This window comes from Eumetopias jubatus, unplaced genomic scaffold (genome assembly GCF_037043125.1).
Source record: "Eumetopias jubatus isolate StellerSeaLion01/CBP00866 unplaced genomic scaffold, mEumJub1_p1.0 scaffold_12, whole genome shotgun sequence".
Lineage (NCBI taxonomy): Eukaryota > Metazoa > Chordata > Mammalia > Carnivora > Otariidae > Eumetopias > Eumetopias jubatus.
In genome coordinates, this window is record NW_028274818.1 from 110,512,849 (window position 1) to 110,524,432 (window position 11,584).

At 50.1% G+C, this 11,584-nt stretch overlaps 1 protein-coding gene across 1 annotated transcript; it reads left to right on the forward strand.

Moving 5' to 3' along the window:
- Positions 1 to 844: 844 nt before the first annotated feature.
- On the forward strand, positions 845 to 11,140 carry ZFAND2A (zinc finger AN1-type containing 2A). The gene is made up of 7 exons (XM_028091904.2): positions 845 to 1,087; positions 2,146 to 2,240; positions 2,891 to 2,985; positions 4,631 to 4,759; positions 8,382 to 8,533; positions 9,345 to 9,428; positions 9,781 to 11,140. The coding sequence occupies exons 2-7, from the start codon at positions 2,186 to 2,188 to the stop codon at positions 9,797 to 9,799; spliced, it is 534 nt and encodes a 177-aa protein (XP_027947705.1). The 5' UTR covers positions 845 to 1,087; positions 2,146 to 2,185; the 3' UTR covers positions 9,800 to 11,140.
- The last annotated feature ends 444 nt before the right edge of the window (positions 11,141 to 11,584 follow it).

The window sequence follows — 11,584 nt, forward strand, 5'->3', positions numbered from 1 at the left end:
CGTGACTCACAGCACGGCGGGCCCTGAGTTCAACGTGAGCCAATCAACAACGGATCAAGGCAAGTGGTCTTTAAACGGAAGGTTGGTCTTTAAAGGCAAGTGGTCTTTAAACGGAAACGCACGTGAAACAAGGTTAGGGGTGATGGCTGGACGTGACCGGAGGCTCCTGGGGAACTTGACCGGGTGCCCGCAGAGCATCTGCTCGTTCCGTTTGCGGGGGCTTCACAAAGTAACACGCTCCGAGACGGGAAACCAACCGCGTACACATTCGTGGGGGGCAGGAGAGCGCGACAGGGCAGGCGAGGGGGCCCGCGGAGGAGACGCAGGGAGCGGACGCGGGGAGGGGAACCGTGAGGGACGCGGCAGCGCCCGGGCAGCCCACGAGGCGAGGACAGGCAAGCTCTCCGTCGAGGCGGAGGGCGTCCTCTCCCCACGGTCAGGCCCCCTCTCCCACTCGGGGCGCCCCCCGCGCCCACGCCGCCCGCTCGTGCCGGCTCCGTACCTCGCGGTGGCACCTCTGCGGCGCGGGCTCGGACCCTCTCAGGGCGCGGCTCCCGGTGAGGCCGCCCCGCCGCACGGCCGCCAAACGGCCGCGGCCTCGCCGCCGTGACTCAGCTTTCCCGCGCCGCGCAGGCGCCGCCTCACCGTGACTCAGCGGCTCCGAGAAGGGGCCGGACTGTTCGAGAAGGGAGGCGGAGGAGCGAGGAGTGGGCGGGCCGACGGGGCCGCGGCGGGGGCGGGATTGGCCGGCCGGGCGCTGACGTCTCCGGGAGCGCCGGGAACGCCAAGCCTCAGCGGGGCGAGATTGGCCGGCCGGGCGGTGACGTCATCGGAGCGCGCCGGGCGGATACGCGTCGCGGCGGCTCTTTGGCCCCCGAGGCCGGGGATAAATGGCCGAGGAAGCGGAGATACGGGATGCTTCGTTCTCCCGCGGGCTTGGGCCGCGCGGGGCCGCCCCGCAGATCCCATTTTCCCTGGCCTTTTGGTCTTGTTCCTTGTGGGTGACCGCTGGAAGGGACATCCAGCCTTCCGTGTCCGCCGCCTCCCGCTCGCCTCCGCAGCCACCCGGGCGCCCGACGGTAGCCAGGTCCGGGGATGGGGGACGCGCGGGGGCCCGATTCGCACGCCGGGGAGGGCTTCAGGTGCTAGCCGAACGAGCCCCCGACCGTGGGCTCTCACCGCTGCTGTGTCAAGGGCTGGGCCCGATGAGACAGCCACGGGCGCGCCTGCCACCGCGGTACTGCGCTCCGGGGCGCGGGCACTGGAGAGCCCCGTCTGCAGTTGGGGCCATAGTGAGTGGGCGCGGGGGCGGGAGTTAACAGCATCCTTTGAGGGTGTAGGGAAGCTGTGACGGTCGGGACGAAGGCCCCTTTGGAGGAAGTGACTCTGAACCATGACCGGAGGGGAGCTGGGGACAGCATGGCAGACCCTCCTCGGAGTGGACCCTCAGGACCTGACTTCTGGGGAGGGACTTCTTGAGAGTGTTGTGGCTGCTAGGTCCTGGAAGGGATCTCGTGAGGCCTGTTAGGGACTCAGGTCCCCTCTAGAGTAGCTTCAGCCCGTGTCCGCCTGGTTTCCACCATGAGTTAAGCGCTTGCTCTTCTCCCTCCTCAACTCCAGGTTGATTGTTTTTAGGGAGCAAGTTGTAAGTAAAACTCAAGGCATGAGGGAGTTGAGAACGGGAGGGACAGAGTTGAAGTTCTTCGGGAGAGTGTCGTCAACTAACGTGATTCAGTGCCTGGTGACGGTTTTGTGTATGTCAACGAGTATACTCATTCTGTGAAATTGTGGCCCAGTTTTTTGCGGACATTTGTGTAAGTTGAATATGGGAAAACCCTGTCAACGTGAGTCAGAATGGTTTTAATCAAACCTGAATTCTGGGTGAGCTTCTTCAAGTAAGAAATTAAAGGACCAAGAAACAGTCGGGGTCATAATGGATCTTGAAGGAGCTGGTAACTTGTACTCAAGCTCCTTTTTGCTGAAAAGGCAGCAAGAATTTGTGATGCTTTAGTGCTCTGCAGGGGCCCAGGATGACTTGGGCACTGAATGCTTCCCACAGAACATGTTTATTTTCTTAGCTGTAAGTTATGAACTCTTGGGACTGAAATTCTGGCCATCGTACTTTTCATGTTTTAATTCTTGTAGGTGATCTATCTGCCATCTGTGTTTTGGACACTTCCTCATAATGGAGTTCCCTGATTTGGGGAAGCATTGTTCAGAAAAAACTTGCAAACAGCTAGGTAAGTGCTTTTCAGAGAATGTTAGAAAATGTGTGTTTTGTTAGCTGTTTAGTCGGGGAGAACTAGCCGTTTTATTAATTAGCTGTTCCCTGGGTCTTGGCTCTGCTGGCTTTTCAGTGTTGGGAGGCTGGCCTGAGGTGCAGGTTCTGTTCAGCCCTGTTATTCAGCATCTACTGAAGGCCAGGTACCAGGGCCAAGGCCAAGTGGATACAAGTGTGCTGCTTAAATATTTGCGACAGTACATGGGCTGAGTGTGTTTTGAAAAGAGCTTTATAGGGGTGCCTAGGTGGCTCAGTCGGTTAAGCGTCCGACTCTTGGTTTTTGGCTCGGGGTTGTGAGATGGAGCCCTTCGTTGGGCTCCTGAGCTAAGCAGGAAGTCTGCTTAAGTTTCTCTCTGTGCCCTCCCCCTACCCCCCGCGGCCTCTCTCGAAAAAAAAGAAATAAAATCTTGAAAAGAAAACATAGCTTTATAGGTTCTTCAGTATTGCTGGCATTGTGAAATTCATGATCCCCAATTTTTTTCTCACATGTGGTACCTCAAGGATACATTTGATAGGCGTAAAGAACTCAGTGTAGGTAAATAACCTGTTTAATGTGCTCTGTAATTCTTTTGTCCTGATCTTTAAAATGCTATTGTTTTTTTGTTTTAGATTTTCTTCCTTTAAAATGTGATGCATGTAAACAAGATTTCTGTAAAGACCATTTTACTTGTGCTGCACATAGATGTCCCTTTGCATTCAAGAAGGTAATTTATCATACTTCATTCCAAAGAGTCTATTTTTCACTGTCTAAAGCTGTGCTGTCCAAATAGTAGACATTAGCCATATATAGCTAGTAATTGCATTAAAATGAAATGAGACTTGAAATCCAGTTTCTCAGTCGCACCAGCCACATTTCAGGTGTTCAGCAGCCACATGTGGCCAATAAGTACTGTATTGGACAGTGCGGAGGTGGCACGTTTCCACCATCAGGGAGTTCTGGATGGCACAGCTCTAAAGCAACCGGTTTCATTTTTAGGGGCTCTTGAAGTCAAATTGTTGTATCCAAACCTTCAAAGCTTACTTTGCATGTTAAAATAATCTGCTCCTTTGATTCGTTACGTCGAGAAAAAACATAGCAGTATTTTTGTGAAGCGCAAGAAATAGTTTAATAGTTGACAAGGTATCTAATCTGGGAGGTATTAAAAAGGCTTATCTGGGTAACTTTGCAGCCTTGGGATCCTACTTAGTGGCAATAGTACCTGGGAAAAATGGGAAGCTGAAGAGGACTCTAAGAAAACCAACATGTGCGAGTCCAAAGGTGCGCTCCCTCTGTTACTGACTTTGCCGGTGGCCCTTATTCGTTGTGTCTCCGGTGGTTCAGAGGTTATCTTAGTGACTTCTCTGTGTCTGTACTGCTGCTTCCCTAGGGTGGCACTTAGAAACGTGAATGACCTAGCATCATTACATGCTTTAATTCGTGTTGGCCAGGGTCTGACCCTCCAGCGTTTTCTAGGTCACCATGGAGGGCGGGTCAGGGTGACTCATTTACCAGGCCCCGATGACTAGGCCACACTACCCAGTTTATTTGTTGGCTTGACCTCCCATGCCCCTAGATAGGGAGAGTCTGGCTAGAGATCATTAGTAATGCTTTATTTCTCAATATGGCAGACTTGTCAACTGAGGGAGTGCTTCTGGGTGACCCTTCAGCTTAGCCCCTACAGACAGTAAGCCCCATAATTCTTCGATTACCTGTTTGGATGTCAGTTGTCACCTGTTTTCTTGCTGAGCTAAGTTTCCTTAGCTCCTGTCTTGGCTCTGAGGTTTTTTAACTGCTGGGCATGCAGCTGCTGGGTGCTTTGTTCTTCCCTCCAGAGCCCCTACAGTCTTGTGCTTGGGTCATTAGGTACCTGAGAGCTCAGCCTAGCCGTGTGCTCTATCAGGAGAGTGAATCTCCCTGCGTGTGAAAGTCACAAAAGAACCAGATAGGCTGTTGGCAATTGAAGGGAACTGGAGGGTCTTTATGGCTCGTGTTTTCTTCTTTCTCTCCATTCTGAGGGATTTGGGCTGCTTCACCACTCACCGACATGGTGCTGGACAGACAGCCCTGCTGCCCTGAGACCAGATCAATTTCATTGGCTTCTTTCCTTGGCTGCCTTTCACTGATCATCTCAGGGTCATTTCTACAGTTGGTTAATAGTCTGTCATGTTTAAATTCCCCTGGACTCCACCTATCCTGAATCTGTAGAGTTGCCTTACTGTTAATCCTTTGTGTTAACAGTGTCCCCTTCTAATGAGCGGTCAGAAGATCAGTGTGTGTACCCTATGTGGTTTTCAATGCAATGTGCTGTCGTACCTTTTTCTTTTGTGAGTTTTGATTGAATCTGGAATATCATCTATCATTATTTTTAGGATGTTCAGGTCCCAGTGTGCCCACTTTGTAACAACCCTGTCCCAGTAAAAAAGGGAGAGATACCAGATGTGGTGGTTGGTGAGCACATTGATCGAGACTGTAACTACCATCCTTGGAAGAAAGAGAAGGTAAGGACAAATTATGTTTACTCTGTGAATGTTTGGTCTTTCTGTAGGGGGGAAAAGGCCGGTTCTCTAAATATCTGTAGTCCTAATCAGCTGTGTACAATAATAAAACCTTAGTGATGTGTCAGTGTTTTCCCATGTTGTGATGGCTTGGGTTCTTATAGTTACATGAACATACTCTGAATATTAGAGTCTGCATTAGGATTTGCTTCCCTTACAGGATTCTTACCTTTTTCTCTCCAGATGGAGAGTTAATGTGGTTTCTAGAACCGTTCTGGGGTTTTTTTTTTGAAGATTTTATTTAAGAGAAAGAGAGCACAAGCAAGGGGAGCGGCAGGCAGAGGGAGAAGCAGGCTCCCCAAGGAGCAGGGAGCCCGACGGGGGACTCGTTCCCAGGACCCTGGGATCATGATCTGAGCCGAAGGCAGTTGCTTAATCAACTGAGCCACCCAGGCACCCCTAGAACCATTCTGTTAATGTGCACTTTTCCTAAGCTCCTCCTAGGAAAATCTAAAAGGGTACATAGAATTTGAACATTCAGTGTTCTTGCTTTTGTAGCATTAGTATCTTTGTGAAAGCTCTACATTTGTTCATTTGGAGTAAATCATGTTAGGAAAAACAGTAGGCCCCTGTTCTCCACAGCAGGTGCTTTCAACTCTTAGTCTTGTTTGTTTGGGGTACTTCTTTTTTCTCCAAGTGTGTGGATTGTTGTCTCTTGAGTTTGTCTTGTTCCCCTGTAGTTTTGGGCATTACCTGTTCACCACAGTGTGGGCTGAGCATGGGGTTCGCCCCCCCCCGTTCCTACATGGCCACGTCTCTTGCCACTCCCGCCCTCCCAGCAGAGGTGGCGTGTGCTCTTGGGCCGGTGTTCCAGGTCTCCACAGCTGAGAGATTCCCTCTGCATTTTTCTTATGCTAGATCCTAGTTTCCTGCATCTATCTCCCTTACCAGCGGTCCCTAGTCTCCTGTGTCTTGTGTTTTTCTTTCTTAGTTTTCCCTTATTTGTGGCGAGGCCTATGTCCCACTTGCTCCCTAGGAAAGACCATGGAAGATAAATGGGAGGTCATGTATCTCCTGGGTCTTCGTTCTCTTGTTTCTCCTTGATTAGCTGCCTGGGGATAGCAGCCTGGCTTTCAGATCTTTGTTTGAATATTTGCAGGCGCTGGTTCATTTTCTCGTTTCTGCTGTGGCTTTAGAGAATTTCCCAGCTGTTCTACATGGTCCTTTGTGGGACCAGTTTTCTGTCTGGCAGGTTGGAAGCTCTCTCCCCACCCCACTCCTCCCCACCCCAGCCCCTTCCCAGAGTTTGGAAGCTTCACACTGACTGTTCCTGGCGTGGATCTGTCTTCATCTGTTGTGCTAGGTAGGCAGTGGACCCTTCTAAACTGGAAACTCCAGTGTTTCCATCTGGAATGCAATCTTGGATTCTTCAATTTCCTCTAGACTCCTGTCTCTTGGGTGTTGGACCTCCTGGATAGGTCTCCTTTTTTTCCCCCTTAAGTTTTCTTTCCCTGTGCATTCTGTGTCCAGGATGTTTTTTCTGCATCACGGTGAACGTCGTCTTCGTGTGCCAGTCTGCAGCACGGTGGGGGCAGTGTGGACTCTCGCCTTTGCTGCAGGTCATCTGCCCAGTCCACCTTCTGTGCTGTGATTTCAAGTCTTTCTCTTGGGCTAATCAGATTCCCCTGAGAAGATGTTCTGCTCCCTGCCTGGAGAGCATGCTCTGGCTTCCAGGATTGTGGAGCCAGGTGGAGAGAGCTCTTGCATCTCCTCTGAAGGGAGTGTGAAATCCTTACTGCCTTCTGAGTGCCCCTCCCATGTTTCTTGTGTTCGTCCTGCCCATTGCTACACCTTCCAGGCCAGCATCCTCTCTCAGGCCCTCTGCCGAGCGTGCGTCTTCTGCTGGGGTCAGGTGCAACTCTGCTGGTCTGTTTCTCAGACTCGCACCACTTCTCCTGTTGTAGTCCCACGGCACCCTGAGCTGCTGCTACGGCTGATTTGTGAGCCTTTGGGGGTTTTGTTTCGTGAATAGTCATCTTCTCGACTTTACCCACCAGTTTACAATTTGGCTTTCTTGTATCTGCCAGGTTCAGTATTACTTGTTTGTGTGCTTTTTTTTTCCCCCTAAAATCTTGCAGCTGTTTGGTTTGTTTCCCGCCGCCCCCCCCCTTATTCTTGGCCCTTGTGGGCTTTTTAGAGAATCTTCTTCCTGTCATTTTCATTGTATTTCAGGAGTCAGAGCAAGTATGTGTTCAGTTCTCCTTCCTTAACCAGAAGTCCAAGGAGACTCAAACTGAACTTACCGTCAGTGGATGGCACATAACGTGTGCCCCTCTCCCCTTGGACCGCAGATTCTCAACACCACTCAGGCCTTCCTGGGGTTTGGTCTCGACCAGCTCTGTGGTTTGCCCTTCCCGAAGGCCCTACCAGGTTACTCAGGTTATTTTTCTGAGATGCCCTGCTCCTTTTTTCCCTCTCTTGTTGCTCTCCAAAATAAGTGTGTGGGCTTTGAAGGAGCTTGTCTCCAGGAAATTGGCTTTTGTCAGGCCCAAATCCCAGTTTCCAGTCATGGATCCTGGTTTATAGTTACGAACTACCTGGTCGTTTTACATTAAACACACAACAGTTGCAGTAAATAAGCGTAAGTCTTGTTAACTCCCGCTTGCTGCTTTCAGCCTCCAACATGAGAAAATAAGCTCTGTATGCCTTAGACTAGCACCCAAAACCCTTTATTAACCAGCCAACCCCAGGCCGCCTCCATAACCCCATTCTCTTCACCCCACTCTTGCTGTGCGCTGTTAGGCCTTGCCCTCCAGTCCTTCTGGAAGTTCTTCTAAAACCTCCCTGCCTCTGTATAAGATCACAGCTGCACTAGGCATGCTTTCCTCCTGAATTGACAAGGTCTTCTTCGTTCTTGACTCACCCAAGATTCATGACCCGAGCCCGTCCCCTCTCCCCATCCCCGTACCCCAGGGCGGGCATACCCTCCTTTGCTCTCCTGGGGCAGGCACCCTGCATCCCTGCGCTGTGAGCACATGCTGTGGTGGCTGAAGGCCGTCTCTGCCTGCCCGCCTTTGCCAGAGTACTACTGCCCTCGGGCTTCTAGGTGGGTACCTTTTGACCAACATCCTTACTTCACAGAGTCGGCAGTACCTGGGAATTTATATCACTCCCTCACCCCACCCCTATCGCCCCCGGCAAATAAAAACACCCCAAAACCCCAGTAACAGAATGGGTATAGGGACTGTAGATACTTCAGCTTCCTGGAATGTCCCCAGAGCCCCTGGAGCCAGCTGTCTTCTGTGGGACTGGACACAATGTCACAGGCTTGGCGTCCTTCTTTCCATGTCCCTGATCCCCACTCCCCTGGGCTCTGTGGAGGTATTTTTGGCTGAGAATGCCTCCAGTTGTCTCACATGAATCCCCAACTTAAGGTGCTGCTTTTGTGTTTATTTGTTAAAACTTTCCGGTCTCCTCAGTACTCACCTGTTTACCTGGCAGATTTTGAATGAAATCTTGGAATCTTCATTCCTTGTAGCTAAGAACCATTTCTAGTTTAAATGCTGGTAGTCTTATTAGGGGCTTGTTAAATAATTGCTTAGTGAAGCAACTCTTGCTTTCACAGATTTTTATGTACCGGTGCTCAAAAGAGGGTTGCAAGAAGAAAGAGATGCTGCAGGTGGCTTGTGACCAGTGCCGTGGCAGTTTCTGCATTCAGCATAGACACCCTCTGGATCACAGCTGCAAGCACGGGGGCCGCCCCATCGGCACAGCCAGGTGAGAAGAGAGGCTGGCTCTGGCGTACCGGCTCATGTATGGTGCCATCAGTGGGCGCGCCTGACCCCCGTGGTGGGGATAGGGCAACTTTGAGCGTTGTACCGAACTAAGTTGTTGAGGTGAAATGTTTTTTGTAGGAGTTTGGTTGAATGTAATCTAAATTAAAATTGGATTCTAAATTATAAAGTTGGGTTCTAGTTGTATTGTTTCCAGTGGCTGCCAAAACAAAGTACCGAGGCCTGAGCAGCTCCAACAGCAGGAGTTCAGTCTCCCTGCTCTGGAAGCACAGGTCCAAGATGGGGGTGTGGCGGGGCTGGCTCCTCCCAGAGGCTCTGGGCATTCCTTGGCTGTGGGCGTCTCTCCCCCCCCAGCCTCTGTGTCCTTCATCACCTGCATTTTCCTTGTGTGTCTGTGTCCAAATGTCCCCTTTTTATGAGGACACGGTCCTACTGGATTTTAGGGTCCTGTCCTCCAGTCTGAGTGCATTTTAGCTAATTACATCTGTGACAACCTTACTTCCAAATGTCACATTCTGAGGTCCTGAGTGTTTAAGACTTCAGTCTATAATTTTGTGGGGACACAGTTCAACCCGTTCACAAGTGGTATAACCGAGAGCACCTTTCTCAAGTCAGTGAAAACTTTTGCCTAAACTGGCTGTTGAGTGGAAGTGGAAGCGTAAATTTACCTTTTAGTTACTGGTAGTTTCTCGTGTTGTCTGGGCCTGAACCAGGCAGAGGTTTTGCTGTGCACACAGCTCTCCAGGTGAGCCGATGAAGGGGTCGATGACTGTTGGTCTGACCTTTCTGTGTAGGTGTGCAGCTGCCAGAGCCTCTGAACACAAGCTGTCGGGAGCCTTAAACACACTGTCCGCCAGTTGGCTGGCTCAGCGACTCAGGTATGGGTCCAGAGGGTGTGCACAAATACAGGTGCTTTGTACCAGGTGGTTCTTGTCCGAGTGACGAGCATTGAAAAGTCGTTGCAGTGCAGTTAATAACTGACTGGTTGAAATTATTTGCTCTTCCGTTGGCTTAGTTGTAAGGAAGGGTGATAGAAGGTCTGGATGTGAGCTTTCTCGAGCCCCAAATTACCAACGCAGTTCATTCCAGCACGGAGTCTATCTAGTAGTAACATTTTTATAGGTGGTTTCTGAAATAACCTTATTTGGCCTAGAGCTTTTATTTGATCAATTGCTCCTGGTTAATCAAGACAGACCTAAAAAAATAAACTATTCTTTTGTTCTCTTTCAGGGGGCAAGTAAAGAGATGATGTGGCTGTATCCGCCCACACTGGCACACATTAGCTTGTTTTGTGTATCATTTTAGCTTGGTAGGCAGCACTTGTGCTCTGTTGCCTTTGTACTTCTCATGGCAAACAGTCTGAGATGCCAATAAAACTTTTCCAGTAAAATGTACAAATTTTGGCAAAATAAACAGAGGGCTATCGATATTCTAAGTTAGGCTAAGCTACTCCATCAACCTCTGCTTCCTCCCTCCTGCCCCCCACATAAAGTGACGTGAAGATTGATCTGGCACACTCAGATCCTTCAGAGGGCAGCTGTGCCCTGGCCTGAGTCCATCAAGAACCTAGGGTTCTGGAAGCCTCGGTCACTTGCACAAGCACACAGCTGATTGCACTCGGTCTTCATCTTGTGGCTTCTGACAGGCACCTGAGCCCAGGAAAGGGGGGAGGCTGTGGGCCTACCTTGCTAAGGGCCCTTGTTCCGAGGTGGCCCCTGCACACACACAGTCCCTGTTCTACTGAGAGAACAGCCCCGTGGCCACACAGATTCAAGTGCTGGGCTTACCCTGACGGCCTCGGTCTGAGAGCGCCCCATGTCCTGTGACCCTGGGCATTGGGAAACATGAAGCAAAGTGTCATTTGAGTTGGGTCCTGATCTTAAGCCACTGGTCATCCACCTATACATTCAGACCTCTCCTTGCTCCTGGATTAATAAAGTCCAGGCGATTATTCCTGGTGTCAGAGCCTCAAAACAATGCGGGGAGGGGCTTCTGTTCAGTTTCCATTCCACAAATAGGTGATCAAAACTATTTCTGTGGGCTGTCTTAATTGGTGGTGTTTGTTTTCTGGACCAGTGGTTCTCACACTTCCCAGTGCTCATAATTGTGTGGAGGGCTCCGCTGAAGGGCGCTGGGCCCCCCCTCCCAGAGTTTTCTGGTTCTGTGGGTCTGGGTGGGCCTTGAGAATTTGCACTTCTAGCAAGTTCCCAGCAGATGCTGATGCTGCGGGTCTGGGGACCCCACTTGGACAAATCACTTATCTGCCCCCCTGCTGTCCAGTATGTAGTCACTAGCCACAGTTTATGGAACACGGGAAATGCAGTCGGCCCAACTGGGGTTGAATTTTTAGTTGTATTTAACTTAAAGGCAATTAACTTGATGCACTTTTTAGAAAACTCTTCAGTATGGTATGTGAGTCTTGTTCCAACTGTAAATTTTAAATAAAGGTCAACCCTTTCTCATGGAAATTTAATACTCAAATTGAGAATCAAAAACACTGAGCTTTGAAGACAATACCAATAAAGTATGTCATTGTTAAAGTTATTTATTTACATGTTGAAATGCTAATATTTTGGAAATGATGGCTTAAATAAAGCAATAAAGTTAATTTTACCTGTTTGTGTTTTAACTCTGGCTACTAGAAACTTTAGAAACAGGTGGCTGGCTCTTTTTTTTAATGGTTTCGGGTTTTTTTTGTTTTGTTTTTGAGAGAGAGCAAGCGTGTGTGTGTGTGTGTGCACGCGCATGTGCGCGCACGAGGGGAGGAAGAGCCAAGCGAGAAGGAGAAGCAGATTCCCCCCTGAGCAGGGAGCCTTACGCGGACTTGATCCCCGGACTCTGGGATCATGACCTGAGCTGCAGGCAGATGCTGAACTGACTGAGCCACCCAGGTGCCTGGCTGGCATTGTAGTTTTGTTGGATGGTGCTGTTCTTGGTCATCCAAACTAAAGGACAGAAACCCACATCTTACCAGGAAGAGAATGGTCAGCTTATGAGTGCTCATGCTTCTGTCTTCGGGTTTGATTAGAACGTT

Bases quoted from the DNA above. Each gene is read 5' to 3' on its own strand.
- ZFAND2A (XM_028091904.2), top strand. From the start codon at position 2,186: ATGGAGTTCCCTGATTTGGGGAAGCATTGTTCAGAAAAAACTTGCAAA. The intron at 2,986-4,630 runs GTAATTTATCAT...CATTATTTTTAG, and splicing joins GTCCCTTTGCATTCAAGAAG to GATGTTCAGGTCCCAGTGTG. The intron at 4,760-8,381 runs GTAAGGACAAAT...TTGCTTTCACAG, and splicing joins ATCCTTGGAAGAAAGAGAAG to ATTTTTATGTACCGGTGCTC.